Source organism: Mauremys mutica, chromosome 4 (assembly GCF_020497125.1).
Source record: "Mauremys mutica isolate MM-2020 ecotype Southern chromosome 4, ASM2049712v1, whole genome shotgun sequence".
Lineage (NCBI taxonomy): Eukaryota > Metazoa > Chordata > Testudines > Geoemydidae > Mauremys > Mauremys mutica.
The window spans coordinates 137,938,574-137,952,609 of NC_059075.1; the positions used below are offsets into that span (position 1 = coordinate 137,938,574).

Below are 14,036 nucleotides of genomic sequence, written 5' to 3' on the forward strand. Positions count from 1 at the left end.
GCAGCACAGATCAAGCCCGAGGACTTGTCAAGCTCCAAGTGCAACGTGTTTCCCATAACCCAACTCCCATTCACACAAAGTCTCTAGCTCCAGTTAAATGATGCTTTAAACGCTAGATAGCTGGCCCATCAGGGGATGTGAGCTGAAGCTTGAGTGCTGTTGATGCTCAAACTAATAATGCAGTGGGGATTCAATTACTCCAGGACACTAATACAAACACCGTTACTCAAGTGTTATTTCAGTGTGGCCACTCTCACTCAAGCAGAGTTAACTCAAACCAACACTGCAGTGTAGATCAACTCTTAGTGATTATGGCTGTACTTACGTGAATGATACAAAGCGAACATTTTAAGTCACAGAATAATCCTTCTCCCTCCCTCCCTGCTAATGATGACGGCACTCCAGAGACAAAAATCTGGATACATGGTATTCCACTTGCTCATTTGCTACTTTGTAGCAGGTGCTCTATTCCACACCCTCCATCTCTCCTAGAGGGCTGCACACATTCGTTTTCCAGTTTTAAAATTGAAGTGAAAGTCTAGAGATTTAGAAGCCTCCTTAGAGTACTCAGTGCCTTTTGAACGTAAAGAAAAGCAAACAACTTCCTCCAATCTTACAGCCTAAAGCTATTTTCAATTTTGTTTCAAGCAGAAAACTTTCATGTCTCTTCAAAGTGCATTTCCATCTCAACGTTCCTTCCTGAAGAACTGAAAGTTATTGCAAACCATTGCATGACAAGCAAGAGAAAGTTTTATAGAACCTGCCACATCAAAGCACCCATTTGTAGCTAATCATGTGACTGTAGTGCCTCAGACCAAAAGACTCAGAGAATAAGGTACTTAAAGTTTAACCATTCACAACAGTTAATAAACCCCTCTCTCCTGGAGCTCAAAAGCTACCAACAGAAGTTACACCTCACTAGGAAGTGCACCTTCAAAAACGAAAAAGACAACCCATGGCATTCAGCTTGCAAGAACAGAGAAGGTTTTGCTGGCTCTTCTCAAAAAAGGGCCCCAAGCCTAGCCGGGGTTGAGCTTGGTGGTTTCCACGATGGGAGAGGGCAAAAAGGACAGTGGAGATTTCCTGCCCACATACAACTTCCAGGGTGAGGTGGAGGTTGTGCAGGATTGAGACCTGTGCTCAGGGCCACTTCCTGTTTACTAATTCCCAACAATCAGCCCACCCCAACCCTTCCTTATTAGGTCACTGTGGGCTATGCTATCGCCACTTTGGGGATGGGAAAGAATTTTTCCCCATTCCATCAAACTGACCAAGATTGGTTGGGGTTTTCACCTTCCTCACAGAGAGACCTAGAGGTTGAGTTTTGGGTAACAGGAGGGCTAGGATTCCCCTGCTCCTGGAGGTCACCGTTAGAACCTATGTGAGAACTGTTTAGTTGTTGCAACTTTTGGAAGATGCCCAGTGCAGGAATTCTCTGATTTAGGCTCCAGATCCAAAGCAGTAACATAGTGGGCATCCAAAGGGTATCTCCTTGTGAGATGGGGCAACATGTCTATTTCCTCATCCCCACCCCAGGTCAAATGCAAACCAAGGGCTAGGATATTACCATGGGGCAACTGCCCCACCACTGCTGTTCAGGGCAGTGCTGTCTGGCTGTCAAGGTCACCCAAAAAAAGGATGATAGTGGGCAGCTGGAGGTGCCCTGAGAACCTTCTAGTGTGATGACTGACTCCCTTACAGTGGGAGCACTCCACAAATTGACAAAGGATCAACGTGGTGCAAGTGACTGCACTGAACTGTCCCTGATGGGAACTTTGGATGTAATTTGACTAATAAAATTGCAGCCTGGATAAAACCCACACCATTTGTTGAGCATGCCAAATAGACTTAGGCAATAACCCATGCTTTCTGATGCACCGCCGGGTGACTGCCCAGAGGTCAGCAGGAAACAAAGATAGCAGTAGGGTAACCAGGCATCTATATAGAAGTGTTTTATTTTAGAAGGTTCGATACTGTAAAACTGTTTAAGTCATCATCTGTGAAAGAGAAAGAAAGGGACTTTAAATTCTAGGAGTGCAGGGTAGAGTCTTTCACTCCACAGTTTTCTTTTAGAGATTTACTATCAATCCTCACAACTACAGCTAGGCAAACTAGCAATATTTCAGTTCACTGACAATTAAAGAGATTGGTTTAGCTGAGCCAAAATGAAGGGTTTTTGTTTTGTTTTTAATTTTTTGGCAAAAATATTTGGGAGATCAAACAAAATGTTTCTATTTTAGAATTTTTTTACAGTTATTTTTATAATATTAAAGGAAGTTTCCAGAAAAGCAGATTCAAAGGTGTCAAAGTGAGAAGTGTTCTAAAAATTCTGAAAAAACAGGCTCTATAACCAACAATTTGACAAAGTCAACATGAATTTGCAAAATGTTTTGGTATCACAAGCCTGCATTTTTTGCTGAAAAAAAGTTGATTTTTATTATCCAGTTCTGACTACTCACAACCATTTTCCCACCACTAATGTAGGCAATTACTGACTCCCATTGTAAGATAGGACATTAAGGCAAAGAGGCCAAGGGCTTGTGCACACTTGAAACACGACAGCGGTACAGCTCCAGCGCTGCTGTAGTGCTTCATGTAGCCACTGTTTACACAGATGGGAGGGGCTCTCTTGTCAGCATAGGTAATCCACCTCCCTGAGAAGCAGAAGATTGGAAGAATTCTTCCATCGACCTAGTGCTGTCTACACCAGGGGTTAGATCTGCTTAACCACAGGCATGGATTTTTCACACCCTTCAACGATGTAGCTAGGTCAACCTAACCTTTGGGTAGGCTAGGCCTAAGTAGCCTGTTCTAGTCTACACAGCATGAATCACTGTCAGACTCAATTAGAAGTCAGGCATTCCTGATCTAGTCCTGTGCTCAGACCTACTTCAGTGATCTGCTTAGAGAAAATAGTCCAGTGTAGCAGACTCTACCAGCAGATTGTTTTACATACTAGATGATGCAGAAGAGGTCACGGAGGAAGGTAGACCTCGTCTGATCCTCATTTACATTGGCCCAGGAAGCAAAGTTTGTGGAGGGGCTTATAAATTCAGTCATCCTCAGATATCTGCCCATCTCTCTCCTCTTACCAGAGATTACCTTTGAATTCCATGTTAGCAGCATCTTCCAGCAGCTCCTCTTTCATGTTGTTGAGAGTCTCTATGATCATGTCCTTCATCTCCTCCTGCTTGCGATTGGCAATACCCATCAGAGACTCATAGAGCTCATTCTCCTTTTTGCGCGTGTACTCCAGCCGTTTTGGGGTGATCTGCAAGTCTCGTTGCATGTCGAAAGCCTGGTTGATGAAGATGTCCAGGCAGCGGCAGTGCACCATGTTCAGGATGGTGGCTACATCCACCAGATGCTTCTGCAGCACCTGCCTGGAGAAAGTGCTCAGGAGGCGGAATTTCTCAAATTGCTCCACCAGCATGCTCTGGGCTTTGGCATCAGAACTAGGGGCCCCACAGCTGCAGTGGTTGGTACTCAGATAGTCTAGGTCCATCAGCTGACAGTAGAGGGATGACTTCTCATTCTCAGCCTTTTTGGGAGAGATCAGTTCAGCCTCTGACTCCGGCACTTTGCAAAAGAATACAGGCAAAGAGAATTTCTCTTGGATTTCCCGCAGTTCGTTTTCATCAGATGCTGACAGTTTAGCCTCACTGATGGCAAAGGTGACGACAGGCAAGACATGGTTCACGTATTCTCCCAAGGTGACCTCAGCAGACTGGAATCCCCGACACGGGGCTACCACAATGTCCACCTCCTGAAAGAGTAATAAAATAAAGTAATCACAATGAAGTTTTAGCAATTAACCCTGCTAGTAACTCTCCCAGCTTCCCTCTCCCCACTAAAAGTTCATCCCTGTGGCGGGACCCATTTTATGGTCTAAACATGCAATTCTCATGAGTCCATGGGGCTGATTGGAGCTTCTCCCAGATCCTTGTATTAGCCTATAAAAGTCATTATTCAAGGCTCATTTCTCATCCTTTTGGGTGTCTACAGCAATACTAGACAATGAAGCCTTGGAATCAGCAAACAAGGTTCAAATCCAGCCCAAGTTTCACTTGGCAGTATAAGATCCATGGTTTATTTTAGACCTCAAGCCTCTCTCTGTCTTGCAAGAGCTGACTTATTTCACTTTCATTGTGAAAGATTGAGAACTGAGAATATATCCTAGCTCACTTCAATATTTCAGACTTTTCACTTGAGTCATTTCATTTAGAATTTTTCCTTATTGTCTCTTGCTGAGATATGGCTAGAATGCTTCAAATCAGCTAAAAGCTATTGAAGTCACTGACAAGATCCATATTTTTGAGATTCAGCATTGAAGGTTTTCTAAAATACTATGATGATTTTTAGGATAGGAATTAGTGAGAGCACACTGCCAGCCTGGAGAATGAAATCAGTTGATCTGCAACACAAGAATAGCTATGGGCAGCTTGTGCTATATTTTCTCTGCTATCCACTGGCATGACTCAACCCTGTCTTGAAAAACCCCCATTTAGGGCCAGAAGGGAGTTCAGCCTCCCTGGCCCTATTCAGTTCTCGGTCCATTTCTAGACTGCCAGCAAGGCAGTTAGTGTGCAGATATTTCTGGACACTAGAAATTCAATTGCATCAACTCATTATACATATGCTAATGCAAAGTTATACTGAGGTGGCTTTCACTCACTACTGCACAGAGCTGGATCTGAACTAGTTACTAGAGCGGGGTGGGGGGTCTCAAACTTCATTGCACCGTGACCCGCTTCTGACAACAGAAATTACTACATGACCCCCAGGAGCAGGGAACAAAGCTTGAGCCCGCTACAGTCCCACCATCCTGGGCGGGACTGGGTGAGGTAGGATCAAAGCTGAAGCTCAAGGGCTTTAGACCCAGGTGTGTGGGGGGGGGCACTTGTAACCTGAGCCTTGCCACCCAGGGCTGAAGCCTTCAGGCTTGGTCTTTGGCCCGGGGTGGTGGGGCTCCGGCTTTGGCCCCAGCAAGTCTAATGCCAGCCTTGGTGACCCCATTAAAAAACAGGGTCATAACCCACTCTGGGGTCCCAACCCACAGTTTGAGAACCATGGACCTAGAGAAAAGGCTGTTCTATAACCATTTCTACCACCACCACCACCACCATTCAGGCCTCCATGGTACCTCTCAAGAAGCTTGTCCAAGATGCCAACATCCTCACTCTAATTTTAAAAATAAGACACCACTCACCACTAAAGTTTGCTTCTCATTTAAGGCTGTGTTGCAGCCACATTTGTTTACTGTATTTGGCCAACAGGTGGTTATAAAACAATTTAAAAGCTCAAAGAGTCTGATCAATGACCGAGTCAGTGTTAAGAGCAGATGCCTTCTGAATTTGTACCTTTGGCAAAAAGAATGGAAAATCCTTAACTAGCTTCACTCACTTCTTTGTTTGTTGACCTTGAACCAAACCTTTAAGGACCATAACTGAAAATCAGGGATGGTCCATTAGTTTTACCATGGGGGGGAAGACACCTCCCCCACCCCCACCCCCACCAGTTGCTAGCCCCTCTCTCAGGTGCAAAAAACAAACACCCGCACATCACAACACATGCAAGCAGCCAGTCAGGTAAATGTTAGGCTGCGTGGGGACGTGCAGGAGAGCTTTTACATTTTCTGGCTAGAAGCTTCAAGAAGTTTGTTGATCCATTTTGCAGTTATTTGTGCTGGACCTCTTTAGACCAGCTGTAAGTGTCTGAGCCATACAGGATCAACTCCTCATGAAAAATCCTGCATCCAGCCTCTTTTCAACTTTTGGCATGTATTCCAAGCACACAGTTACTGCCCTGAATAGACTCCTATCCACTGCTACTACAACCTGTTATTGCATAAATGAAAATGGCTAAGTGACCATTATTACAGTGGGGTTAAACACGATGACAATATAAACTGCCCAAGTTTGTAGATATGCAAGCCAAGAAGAATCAAGTACAAGTCAACTTCCTGGCACTTCCAGTGGTGAACTTGTCCCTCATCCTTCTACAAATTAGTATATTGGGTGGGGTTCTTCACCTGCCTATGGTGAAAGAAGCACTGGCCACTGCTAGAAGAGATACCCAAGTTCAGACTGGCCCACCTAGGTTGCCAGTCATATCCTGTGTTTCTAATGAGTGATTCAAGCGTTGAACATTTCAGCTGTAAAGGTAAGAGTTCAGTTTTTGGTGTGGCTCTGGGACTCTACCACTTAAATAGGAGTTAAATACTGTTAGGAGGCTGCATTATTAGCTACAGGTAAAATTCATATGGTATAAACTTTACAGAGTTAGACCACATATTTTTAAAGTTACAAATGGTGTTGCCACACTGCTCATAGATGGAAAGGCTCCAGAAGAATGCCTGCCCTGTGGAATAATTGCCCAAATGACTGCACCAATAGCTGTCATGAGGTTGGTCAGAACTCTAATACTTTGATTACTGACATAATGCCCACTGAATGTTGCATATGGACATCAATAAGCATTACAACACAGTAAGAATTAAACAAGTCACACTTGGGCCAGTCACTTATCCCCACCTCTGTAACTGAGATACTTGCCTTCTTTTCTCAAGTCCTACAGAGTTAAGTTTTCATATGGGTGAAATGGCTTGATGAATTGGAAGGGGAGGTATAGGTACTTAACATTTACAGATTTGTAGAGTACTTTGAAGCAGGAAAAAACTAATGAGAATTAATTTGAGACAGTCAAGTATTCACATCATTTCAATGACTGGAAAACTGAGGTACTGAATTAAGTGAATTGCCCAAGGTCAGAGTGAGTCCGTGTCCAAGACATGACTGGAACTCAGTTCCTAGTATTGTATTTAGACCACTCCCTTCTATGGGCTTCAAGAGCTCAGCCAAGCAGATCATGCAATTGCTTAACACTCCAGTGGCTCCAATACTTTATTCTACTGGTTATTAATGAATTACCTACCATTTGGAAGTGGCTGATGACAACTGATGAGCTGTTAGGCATATACTGATGGTGATGACAGCAACAATGTCATTTGGGTGGGATGAGTCTGCAATCTTCATACCATTTTATCTTCAGTGACAATTAGACATTGGGTACAAGTACAGTATCAACATTCTAAATACAGTTTTTGGCATTTCGGTTTACGGTGCAACCAGTAAGATTTCACAGCCAAGAAGGAACATTAGGAAGGCATCTTAAACAGGGCAAGATCCTATCTAAGTTGAAGATCTTCATTAGAGACACTATTGTTAGACCACATCTACACTACCCGCCGGATAGTAATTGATCTATCGGGGATCGATTTATTGCGTCTCATCTAGACACGATAAAATCGATCCCCAAATTGACACCCATACTCCACCTCGGCAGGAGGAGTAAGCAGAGTTGATAGGGGAGCCGTGGCAGTCGATTTGCTGCCATGAGGACGGCCAGGTAAGTCGAATTAAGATACTTTGACTTCAGCTACGCTATTCATGTAGCTGAAGTCACGCATCTTCGATGGATCCCCCCAGTGTAGACTAGCCCTTAGACAGGCTTCCTTAATCTGAACTTGAAAAACCAAAATGCATCTATAACAAATCAGTGCTGTTCCTCAAGATTCTGCTATTGATACTGCAAGAATGGTAGCCAAAGTCCCTTAGGTGTCTGGACCAGATGTTGAGCTATCACAGGGATCCTCTCATGCAAATACATCATCTTTTTTTCTGGAGACCTAGGTTCAACTAAGGATCTGTTAAAACTTCAGTTTCCCTTCCGACATCAGAGTTTGGCACAGTATGCAGACTGCTAGAGAAGCCAGTGGCAGAACTGCATGTAAAAATCCAGATGCACTCGTGAAATTCTTTGGAGAAGGCTTCACAGTAAGTACTTCCGTTTCTTTGATTGCAACTCCAAGGTTGTCCAATCTCGGAAATACAGATCTCCAGTTTTCATGTTTACAAACAGTTCATTATATGAACTGCCCCACCGCCCTGGGCTTGCCCTACCAATAACTGACTAATGTGCAGTATCACTATTTTAGAAAGGAAAAAGATTTCACTTTTCCAGTTAATTTAATGCTTTTACGTAGCCAGGCAAAACAATTTAAAATCTCATTTAATGGTGTTGTCTTTAAAAGCCATGAGCAAAGTATCCCAGGGCTTGGCTACACTGGAGAGTTGCAGCGCTGGTGGTTGCTTTATGGCGCTACAACTCACTCACCGTCCAAACTTGCAAGGCACATACAGTGCTGTATCTCTGGCTACAGCGCTGCATGTACTCCACCTCTGCCTGGTCCGCCAGTGTGGCCACCAAAAGCGCTGTTATTGGCCTCCAGAGGTATTCGGAGGTAAGCCAGAATGCCTGTTCAGCCACTCTGCTCATCAATTCGAACTCTACTGCCCTGGCCTCAGGTGACCTGCCCTTTAAATGCCCTGGGAATTTTAAAAATCCCGTTCCTGTTTGCACTCCACACCTGGCTGAGCAAACAGTGAATCTCAGGTGACCATGCCTCCATGCGCCAAACGAGCTCCAGCATGGAGCAATGGCGAGTTGCTGGACCTCATCAGTGTTTGGGGGGAGGAAGCTGTGCAGTCCCAGCTGCACTCCAGCCGTAGGAATTATGATACCTATGGGCAAATATCAAAGGCCATGCTGGAAAGGGGCCATGACTGGGATGCGCTGCAGTGCAGGGTTAAAGTGAAGGCACTGCAGAGTGCCTATTGCAAAGCCCACGAGCGAAACCGCCACTCTGGCGCTGCCCCCATGACCTGCCGTTTTTACAAAGAGCTGGACGCAATACTTGGGGGTGACCCCACCGCCAATCTGAGGACCACAATGGACACTTCGGGGGGGAGGGGGAGGAGGAGGAGGAAACACAGAGTGAGGGTACTGGGTTGGGGGGAAGATACCCCAGAGTCCCTGGAGGCATGCAGCCAGGAGCTCTTCTCAAGCCAGGAGGAAGGTAGCCAGTCACAGCAGCCGGTACTTGGTGGAGGACAAGCAGAGGAGCGGGTTCCCAGTAAGCGGCTTTTTATTTTCAGGATGGACATTTTTCAGGAGAGGAGGGAGGGTTAGGGCTGCATGCATGCATGCCTAGTGGAATAGCGCATTGATGTGGTCTATCACATCGCAGTAATCGGCCTCGGTAATCTTTTCAAAAGTTTCAGTCAGAGCATGGGCAATGCGTTTGCGCAATTTTATTGGGAGAGCCACCGTGTCCGCGCCACTGTGCCGCGAGGGGACCGAACAGGCCAGTGTTCCGAAAGATGCATGCGTCATGCACCTTTCCAGGCAAGCCTGTGTTAATGTCAATGAAACGCCCACGGTAATCCACAAGCACCTGGAGAACCATAGAGAAATACTCCTTCCAATTAACGTACTCGGATGCTAGGTGGGGTGGTGCCAGAATAGGCATATGCGTCCCATCTATCGTCCCTCCACAGTTAGGGAAACCCATTTGTGCAAAGCCATCCACAATGTCCTGCACGTTCCCCACAGTCATGGTTCTTCTTAGCAGGATGTGATTAATGGCCCTGCAAACTTGCATCAACACAATTCCAACGGTCGACTTTCCCACTCCAAACTGGTTCCCGACCGATCGGTAGCTGTCTGGAGTTGCCAGCTTCCAGATTGCAATAGCCACCCGCTTCTCCACCGTCAGGGCAGCTCTCAATCTTGTGTCCTTGCATGCAGGTTGGGGGCGAGCTCAGCACACAGTCCCATGAAAGTGGCTTTTCTCATCCGAAAGTTTTGCAGCCACTGCTCGTCATCCCAGACTTCCATGACGATGTGATCCCACCACTCAGTGCTTGTTTCTCGAGCCCAAAAGCGGCGTTCCACAGTGCTGAGCATTTCCGTGAATGCCAGAAACAATTTAGTGTCATACGCATCAGGCGACTTGCTATCATCGTCAGACCCCTCATCACTTTGTATCTTAAGGAATAGCTCAACTGCCAAACGTGATGTGCTGGCGAGACTCGTCAGCATACTCCTCAGCAGTTCAGGCTCCATTTCCCACAGAAATTGCGCTGCACAGAAACCGTTGAGAAAGTAAAGGTGCCAAACGTGGACAGAAAAACAGGGATTGCTGGGATGTGAAGCGATGCATCACGGGGCTTTGAGACAGGAAGCAGAATGACCCACACCCTCCACCCCCTTCCCACAACCCACGGCGCCAAAATGGGACGATGTGCTCTGTGGGATAGCTGCCCAGAATGCACCACTCCCAACAGCGCTGCAAATGCTGCAAGTGTGGCCACACTGCAGCGCTGGTAGCTGTCAGTGTGAACACATTCCAGCGCTTTCCCTACACAGCTGTACGAAGACAGCTGTCACTCCCAGCGCTACACACCTGCAAGTGTAGCCAAACCCCCAGTTAATTTCTCTGCTGTGGAACCAAGGTGAGGACATGTCACTCATTTCCACAGAATCGGAGACTCTAGGAGTCACCTTTAAAAATTTTCCTAGAGATTTTTGCTAGGGGTGAAGTGCTCCCTGAGATGAGAAATAAAAACACTTCAGGAGTAGAGGCCCAAGAAAAAGCGTCTTGCCCTCCTCCCCTTTTTAACTACAAAACAACAAGAAACAAAATTTAACATCCATATAAATGTGAAGTTTTTGAATTTCAGTATTGCCCTGCAGTGTTGGAAACCCAATCAGTACCGCATTAGACCATGAAAAATCACAATGAAACGCAAGAACTAGGCAAAAAGGTGAGAAACATTCCTTTTTTTTTTAAAATTGAAGTAGCTTCTTAGGCTCCATCTTCAGGGTTGAGCTGTGGGAGGAGGGCCGGTGGCCCTAGAGCTAAGCAGTTTTAAGGATGCAGTTTAAGATTCACTTTCACTTGTTCAGTCTAGACCTTTATTTGGGCAATTAGATTATTTACACAGGAGTCAAAGTGCTGGAGGAGGAGATGAGATAGAAAATGAGCTGTAGTATCAATCTCTGTATTGAAGCCAAATCTCACTATAATGGATGTAATTTACTCACGTGTAGAGGCTTAATCAGACACTTCTGATATCTGTGAAGTGCTTTCAGATCCTTTGATAAAGAGGTGCAAGGCAGCAAAAATACTGTCACTCTTTCGGGTAGGATACCATGGGCTGGTGCAACCACTTAGGCAAACTGGGCGGCCACCTAGGGCGCCTAGTGGTTGGGGGCGCCTAAAAGCCCGCTCAGGCGAGGAGGTGGCGTGGAGGTGAGCTGGCGCGGGGAGGGCCGCCTGCAGTATTGGGGGGGGGCGGCGCACAGGGGAACCGCTCCCCGCCTCAGATCACCTCCACTCTGCCTCCTCCACTGAGCACACAGCCTCTGCTCTAAGTCTCCTCCAATCAGCACCACAAGCCTCGGAGGGGAGGAGAATTAGAATAGCTCCGGCGTGCTCAGCAGAAGAGGTGGAGCCGAGGCGGGCTCCCCAGGGGGTGTTAGCTTTGGCGTGGGGGGGGGGTTAGCTGCCACAGGGGGGTCAGGGTTAGAGGGTGGCACAAGGTGAAAGTTTCGCCTAGGGCGCGAAACTTCTTTGCACTGGCCCTGAGGATACCTTGCATTTGTCCACAGGAGGTGCATTCAGCCTTAGATTTAATTTAAGCATGATTTAACCATATGCATAGCCCTTTGGAGCTTTTGAGTAAACATTTACCTAGTCAGTATTATTTCGGTATTGTTTGTTTCCAATAGTAGTAGTTTCCTATTTAAAGAGGAGACAAAATAATTCTGCTAACAAAAGCGAGAGAACACAAGTTATAGCTCAATTTTAAACTAGCTAATCACGATGCATTTTTAGAGCTTCCATTTAGCCAGTGCCTAGTTGCTCAGTGCTTTAAATGGATTGCTCTTAGGTGTCCTGCATCCTGATGTGCCACTGGTTAACACTGCAACTTGGAAGTGCCAATACTAAAAAACTTACAATGAAGGGCCAGCTCTGAAACAAAACTTCCATGAAGAGTTAAATATGCCCCTCTGGGTGTGGCTGAAAGGATTACAATTATGGATGCTACTTTATTAAGAGTTCAAAAATTCTCCCAAATAATCCAGAAATGAAGGCATAAGTGAGATCTTCACTGTGCACCAGAGGGAGCCACTCAGAGCTCGGGGGGGGGGGGGGGGGAGAATTCATTTGAATTAAAATTTAGTCAAATGAAAGACTTGAGTAGTCTCCCATTTTTTTCTACTCTTAAAATAAATAAATAAATAAAAAAAAGTCTTGCCAGCAGTTTGCCTGCTATGACTGTCATGGGACTCCCAAGCCCATAGCTAAACAAGAGTACAAATTATAGAAAAATTGGATGGGCAATTCTGCAATATTCACATTGAAAGATGACTCACACGGATGACTATAAACAAAGGAGGAAGCCAGTACTGTCTCTAGGAGACGGGCAAAAGAAAAACCAACATAAAATGCAGTGCAAGCAACTGGGTCCTTGTTTTAGCAGAGACCTTGTAGGGTTTTCCGGCAACATTAGAAGTAAAAACAAACAAATGATGCTATGAGGTAATTTACCCCAATTTATGGCACTTCTCTGAATATTTCCATATGCTATTCAGTTGTACGTTCTTAAACTTTGATTACAAACTCTTCAAGGCAGCAATCTAGTCTTCTTGTGCATGCCCAGCAGCATGTAAACCTATGCTGCTCTACAATCATTTTCATAAGGCAGTTTCACAGAGAGGACTGTTAGCTAGAATTGCTATAGTCACATGGTGATTCATGGAAATATCTTGGAACCTTAAGCAGTTCTCACTAAATTAGAGCTCTCAGTAAGTATGCCCTGCTGTATTTGGCAAAAGCTTCAAATACATTAATGTCAAATAATTACATCCATGTTTTCCCAAAGTTAAAACCCTGTCTAAAAAAAAAAATCAAGACTTATTGAACACTTGGAGACCTAAACACCAACTACACAACTATCTGGGTTACAATTCTGCTTCTTGAGAGACTATTGCTCAACATATATGTTGACAGCACCTAACTGTAATACAAAATAGCCAGTTGAGAATGGAATGTCTTTTTCCTCTCTCACTCTGACAGCCTATGCATATTTCTATGGACTAAATTCTGTACATCTCTATTCAAGGGCAGAAGTTAGCCCCGGTACTAAATAAATACAGGTAAAAGGAAAAACACTATAGACCATACATAATGAAGAAGAGAAACAATTGAAGATCTTTATCTCAGTGCAATGAGCTATTTAGGGACACAGCCAGTTGCCTTGTACTTTACCAATTTTTATCCTAGAGGATTGCCATATTCTCATACACCTGCCTCCTATTCATCTAAGGATGAGACATTTGCTGCTTCCAAAATGACCCTACTCCAGATTATTAGACCTGGGACAGTTTCATTTTCCATTTATTGGGGGAAGAGAGACTTTTGTAGTTAGAGGTGCCCAGAGGCTATCCTTTGTTAACCAAGCTTTTGCTGTTGAGTCTCACTAAGCATAATCCACTTGAAGTCTCAATTCAGTATTTCACTCAAACACTAAACCAAGTCCAGTACTCCGATTCCAAGAATGGATCTACCATGGAACACAAACAATCAATGCAATAACTAGGGTAATAAATCAGATGCTGCTAGGGACAAATTATACAACTGTGCTATAAATCTGAGGTACTTATATGGCCCAGTTACCAAAGTACCAGAGCACCTCACAATCTTTGATACATTTACCCTCAACACCCCTGTGAGGTAGGGAAGTACTATTATCCCCATTTAACAGAGACGTCAGGCATCAAGAAATTAAATGATTTGCTCAAGTTAACACTAAGCATATGGCAGATTAGGGAATTAAACCCAGAACTTTGAGTCCCAGGCCAGCACCCTAAACTAAAACTGACAGTAACACTCTGTGTCAGCACCCTCTGCAAATAAAAGCTGTTAGTGCTACTTTGTTTCTTTGGATAAAGACCGTCTGTGTCATAAATAGGAATCCTGCTCCTAGAAGTTTGTGTTCTTCCATCAGTAAAAGGGCCAATTAAACAAGTCTACAGATGACACAAGAGATCCAAAACAGTTTGAACAGTGTTTAACACTAGACTCTTCTTACCCTACTGCAAAAGCCACAGAACCTGCCCCATCATAT

At 44.9% G+C, this 14,036-nt stretch overlaps 1 protein-coding gene across 1 annotated transcript in view; it reads right to left on the reverse strand.

Moving 5' to 3' along the window:
• Positions 1-14,036, reverse strand: part of DSTYK (dual serine/threonine and tyrosine protein kinase) — a 68,513-nt gene that overhangs the window by 20,697 nt on the left and 33,780 nt on the right. The window contains 1 exon segment of the mRNA XM_045013258.1: positions 3,103-3,766. Coding sequence (XP_044869193.1) covers positions 3,103-3,766 — 664 coding nt within the window.